General features: G+C 38.3%; 1 protein-coding gene across 3 annotated transcripts in view; it reads left to right on the top strand.

The window, feature by feature from the left end:
* Nucleotides 1–5,894, top strand: part of LOC116689015 (transducin-like enhancer protein 4) — a 35,501-nt gene extending 29,607 nt beyond the window's left edge. For all 3 annotated transcript variants that reach the window (XM_032515282.1, XM_032515281.1, XM_032515283.1), the window contains 3 exons: nucleotides 464–614; nucleotides 3,011–3,087; nucleotides 3,569–5,894. In XM_032515282.1, the coding sequence (XP_032371173.1) occupies nucleotides 464–614; nucleotides 3,011–3,087; nucleotides 3,569–3,676 (336 nt within the window). In that variant the 3' untranslated portion in view covers nucleotides 3,677–5,894. The remainder of the gene's footprint in view (nucleotides 1–463; nucleotides 615–3,010; nucleotides 3,088–3,568) is intronic.
* Nucleotides 5,895–5,934: the final 40 nt, after the last annotated feature.

Below are 5,934 nucleotides of genomic sequence, written 5' to 3'. Positions count from 1 at the left end.
CCCCACTGAAAGAACAGCGTCAGCAAGTTTAACACCACTAATTTGGCTAAAAAAAAGCAATACAACTATGTTTGCCAGATTTATTAAGCCATCAGGTGTCTTCATTATCTGGAAAAAAATTGTTGTGATTTGTTTAAAAATGAAAACTGACTAAATCATTCACCCACCTCATATCATAATGTATGATTGCTGCTAGTAGGGCAAAATACAATTTTAGAAACTGAAACGGATCTGTTTTGACAGATTAGTATGAAATGCTAATGATGGTGTAGAAATGCATACTGTGGACTTCTGCATATATTTGCCTGCCCTAGATATGTTAATATCAGTGGCCACCTCGGCAGACAAACACAATCTTTATGCACTGAAACAATTCAAGACTAGGCTAATAAAAGAGATAGTTATGTGTTTTAATATTTTTTTATAAACTATAGGACATTATAATTGTTGGGCTTTGTTGCAGATCTTCTCACTGGGATACTGTCCAACGGGCGAGTGGCTGGCAGTTGGGATGGAGAACAATAATGTGGAGGTCCTTCATGTTACCAAACCTGACAAGTACCAGCTCCACCTTCATGAAAGCTGTGTGCTCTCACTCAGATTTGCTCACTGTGGTAAGAATCGACAATTACATCCATAAACATCTTTCTATATGTCTATATATATATATACATTTTTTTTTTTAAATGTGTCAGCTTTGTGTAGGAGACATGATTAGAAAATGTAAATAAAGGTGATTTTCAGAGGAATCATTGTACAGCTAGAAAAATCCTGTTGGACCAAGATTACTTTTTAGTAGTTAGGATTAAGACTGTTGAATAAAATGGAATTAGCCAACAATTAAAGCGTTGGAGCGCCAGCATTAAACTATCTGCAGGAACAAATAGATGATTTTGATGTTCACATTGTCGTCACTTCATGGTTAAATTGACCAACTGGACAATATCCCAAAATTAAAAAAAACTATTTGTTTTATTTTGAAGCTGCCAGTTTATCTGTATTGTACATAATCAATGTTCAAAAAATGTTTATTTATAAAACAAAACAATGCTGCCATGTCAGTATTTGAACATTATAGCCTGGTTAAGTATTTATCCCACTAAGTCTGGATTGATTTTCCCTTCAGTGGTTAAAATTAGAAGCTGGGGCCCCCTAATTTCTCTCATTTCAACAAAGTCTGGTATTATTTAAGACAGTGGCAATATTTCACTCAGTTACAACTTTCACCTTGCACTGAATATCTCAATGTTTGATCCACATTGTTTCTTGAATTTCAACCTATAGCAATTGATGAGTCCTAGATTGAAGTGTTCCAAAACAATGAGTCATTATTTCTCATTATGATTGGGCCAATCAAATACATAGTTACCACTGCACTAGATAGACATCTTCAACCTTGTATACGTATATCTGGGCCACTAAGGCCCCGACAAAACTTAGCAAATGGTTTATTTAAACCAGGGTGGCCAACCAGTTAAAAAAAAAACATAAAGAGTGGGGGTGTATTCATGAAAACAGCAACATTTCAAAGGGGCTTGTTTGGTGCATATTTTACATGTAGCTTTCAGTCCCGGCCCCCTATTGCTAGCAGATGGGTCTGACCCAACAAAAATTGCACAAACCCCCCCCCCCCCAAGATGTACCACACCTGACCCTACACCCACAATCACAGGTCGTTACGTCAACCTGTTACATTGTTAACAACGAGCTATTTAAGCTCTTGTGAATGCGCACAGAATCACAAAATGGATCACAACAAGCTGAGGATGAAAATACAGAGTCAAATTTGCGGTTGCCACATTCCATGTAAAACTTGGGGTTTATAAAGAATTTCCATGCATACAAATGTGCCAAGTTTTTCGCACCCTTTTGACCATGCGTGAAATGGTTGGTTACACTCCCGAGGCTTTGCAGATTGCATTTTAGTGACCTCTGATGGTAATACAAAATATCACATGGACAAGGTACTCTGAAAGCAGAGCGCACAGCCTGCCTCCAAAACACCTGCGGCACTTAATTACCCTGATGAATTCCAATATGACTCCAATCCACTACCTGTTTGTTGGACTTAATTAACCTATTGAGACAATTAATAAATAGCCCTACAGTTCCCGATGGCCTGTGTATTGCAACCAATCAATAGCATGGCAGATTTGGCAGTGCTCGAAGATTTAGCATGAACACCTTAATCTCACAATTACTGAATTGTGACTTTGATTCTTATTTGATTTTATTGTGATTTTACTACTGTGACTGCATCACAAATGCTACTACTTTCTTCTGTGAGTTTTAAACATAGACTGTATAAAATCCTAAGCACTGCAATGCTCTCCCTTCTCTTCATTGAAGCCTCTTTGTTTACAGGGTTGTGGTGATGCGCAATGTGCTATAGGTGCAAAAATAATCTATGTTTTGGTACTGCCAATTTTTTTCATGGTTCATGTGTGCAATAAACATTACACAATAAACACAAAAAAAAAATGTGGCAGAGAATCGTGATATCAATTCTAAGCTAAAAAATCATGATCCATATTTTTCCCTGAATCGTGCAGGCCTAGTTGGGGTATGACAAATAGTCACAATTATAGTAATAATAAAGATAATGGAACTATGACTACAAACAGTAGTTGCAGTAATTCCGTTGCACACCGTTCTGAGGAAACCTGTTGTTCAACCTGAAAACCGTAGAAAAATGGTGCGCACCGGTTTCATCTTCTTCTACTTATATTGAGTTTTATGGCGGTTAACATTGATAAGTGTGGAATTACTGCCATCTGCTGGATTGTCCGTTGCCCTATCTATTCCAACATTGCCATGGCATGTGTGAAAAGACGCAAGACAGAAATGTTCCTGAATGTAGTGCTTGTGTGAGTAGTGAAAAACAAAGGTTATCTACCGGGAACTATGTGTGAAAGAGGCTGTGAAGCGCATTTACTGTAATTGAGACATTAAAATTTAGGGCACATATTTTTACTTGATGTGGCCTAATGTAGTTTGCCATCCTCTGCAGGGAAGTGGTTTGTGAGCACAGGAAAAGACAATCTGCTCAACGCATGGAGAACCCCCTATGGGGCCAGCATATTCCAGGTAAGCGTGGAAGAACGTACCACAAGAACATATACATCCAGGCAGCTGAGAGGTCAAATACAGTACAATATGATTACTAGAATATTGAGTAATGAGTTTACGGAATTGCAAGATCTCAAACACCTTTCAGCTTTTTAGAGGAAGAAGGTCAAACAAAAAGGTAAACACACAAGTGGAGGTGCTGAATACAGCAAAATCAGATGTCTTAAAGGTAAAGGTAACTGGAGGCTATATGAGGGGCACACACATTTGAACAAGAAGCCTTTATTGGTGTTTAGAAAAGATACAGTTGCATTAGGAGCTAAATGTGTCACTGCCCTCTATACATATATTGTGGACTGACTAGATGCCGAAATAATCTAAAACAGTAAATAATCTACTGTTTAACACCTATCTGCCACACACGGCCTTCATCCCTTCTTGGCTTTTTCTCAGTCTGTGCACCTTTTACATTTTCACACATCTTTTATTCCCCTTACAGTCAAAGGAGTCGTCCTCAGTGCTGAGCTGTGACATCTCCATAGATGACAAGTACATTGTGACGGGTTCAGGAGATAAGAAAGCAACTGTCTACGAGGTCAACTACTAGGCTACAACACTTCTATTCAGACGCTCTGCGGTGTCACCAACACCTATGTACAATTCTTAATGTATAAATTGAATGGAACTAACCAAACAGACTCTTGGACAGGAGCGTTTTTGAACTTCAAAACGAAGACGCAGGACCGAGCAGAGATTTTCTTTTTTTCCCTTCTCACTTGTGTCTTCTTAATTGTCTTACTTTGTTGTTGTTATGAGGATGAATGAATGCACATGTGCACTGAATCTGGAGAGGATGTTGTTGGCCAGATAACATTCCTAAACCTTTAGGTCTCTTTTTTACCAACATATATGCACAGACAAGCAGCTACTACACAAGTGTAGTTGTTCACATGCTTTCCTTTCGTACTTTGGTATACCTTAAGGCTACAAAAACATTGGTTGGATCATTCCCGGCTGACAACAGAAAATTTGGAAATCTTCCAATTTGGCACAACAAAAAACATACTTACCCAAAAATGACAACACTTGAAAGGGTTACTATTGGTTCTTGTAAATATCGCGGAAGAAGTTTCTCATCAAAACTTTGTTTTTCTGTTCAGAGTCTTCTGCCAACCTTGCAACGGTTTATGTGCTTGATTGCATCTTTAGCTTTCATTTCTGTAGATGCACATGACAAACACACAACAACTATATCTAAAGCATTTATTTGCCTACATTGTATTGTTTTGTGTTTTGAATGACCTGGACAGCTTGAATTACTACTGTAAAAGCAGTATTGCCATTTTTTTTACCTTTTAGTTCTGTTTCTTGCTTGCCTTCAGGCACTTCATGTTAAAGGTGCCCTATGAGTTGCTGCATGGTTTTATCTCAAATTGTAGGCATCTCTCCTCGATCCACTAGCTTCCTGCCCTTGAATACACTGTGGAAGAGCCCAGTCTCGGGAGACAACGCAGGGGTCGTAAACGTCAAACAAACACGAGGGGCACAGGCTGTGCACCAAAACACAACAAACCAGCTATCCGGCAGCTACTCTCAGATACAACTGCCGTTGCTCAATCAACTCTGCTCACTGTTGCCGCCGGATCAAGAAGAGATGCCTACGATTTGATACAAAAATTAAATCACGCTGAAACCATGCAGGAACTCATAGTGCACCTTAAATACCTCATACCAAATTTGCCTTTATAAATGCACTTTTTGTTTGTTATGTTTGTCTAAATTAGTAAAATCAGCATTCCACATGTGAAAAACATCACATTTTCATTCCATTACAAATGCATGCTGAACATAGTGATTACACAAACAAGATACAACATGTTAATTAGTGAGCTGTACAGGTGCTAGTAAGCTGATTATGTTGCCAGACGTTTTGCTAAGCTAAGATAACCAGCTGTAACTTGATATTTACCTTTCACACGAGAATTTGTAGATCTTCTCATCTAACTCTCAGCAAATTATCACATTTTCCAAAATGTTGACTTATTACTTAATAATTGAGTCTATTACCTTTAGCTTTTATTTTCTACCTACTCTGTTAATACAATATTTTTTCTCTCTAATAAATTCAAGTGAGGTGTGAGCTCAGTCACTGTGTGTGTGTGTGTGTGTGTGTGTGTGTGTGTGTGTGTGTGTGTGTGTGTTTGTGTGTGTGTTTGTGTGTGTGTGTGTGTGTGTTTGTGTGTGTGTGACCTGGTGGGAACAAACTCAGAAGATTGCTCTAGGTCCCTTTGCTACTGTGTAACCTTTGCTCTTGTTCTGCCCTCTCAGTTCAGACTCCTCTGGTTGCTCACTGGATTTTGTGTGACAGATTTCAGTGAAACTGTTTAACTGGTGTTTGGAGGTCAACCAGCTTTCCATTTCCTGCCTGGAGTTTTATGTTTGGACTTTTGGAAACCTTTCTGAAAAACAAGTGGTCAACAATAAGCTTGTGATTTTTCTTGGATATACTTTTATTGTATACTTCTATACTTGCTTGTAGAAATAACACAGTGCCTTTATGCTGCTGCGCTTCTTACTCCAGTTCGTCCTGCTGAGGGTTCAACTACATAGAGATGAAACGTGATGGACACTGCTATTAGGTTTTTAACAAAATATTGTTTTTGAGTACAACATTTAAGGATGATTTTTATTTAAAAAGATTATTCAGTCCAATTTGTATTGATTGTAAGTTGTTCACTTTGAAGTAATCAGGACTAAATTCCTCTTTGTCGCCCACTCTGCTTAAAGCGCCCATATTATGCTTATTTTCAGGTTCATAATTGTATTTGGAGGTTGTACCAGAATAGGTTTACATGGTTTCCTTTT

This window comes from Etheostoma spectabile, chromosome 5 (assembly GCF_008692095.1).
Source record: "Etheostoma spectabile isolate EspeVRDwgs_2016 chromosome 5, UIUC_Espe_1.0, whole genome shotgun sequence".
Taxonomy (NCBI): Eukaryota; Metazoa; Chordata; class Actinopteri; order Perciformes; family Percidae; genus Etheostoma; species Etheostoma spectabile.
This window is presented reverse-complemented; position numbering and strand designations above follow the sequence as displayed.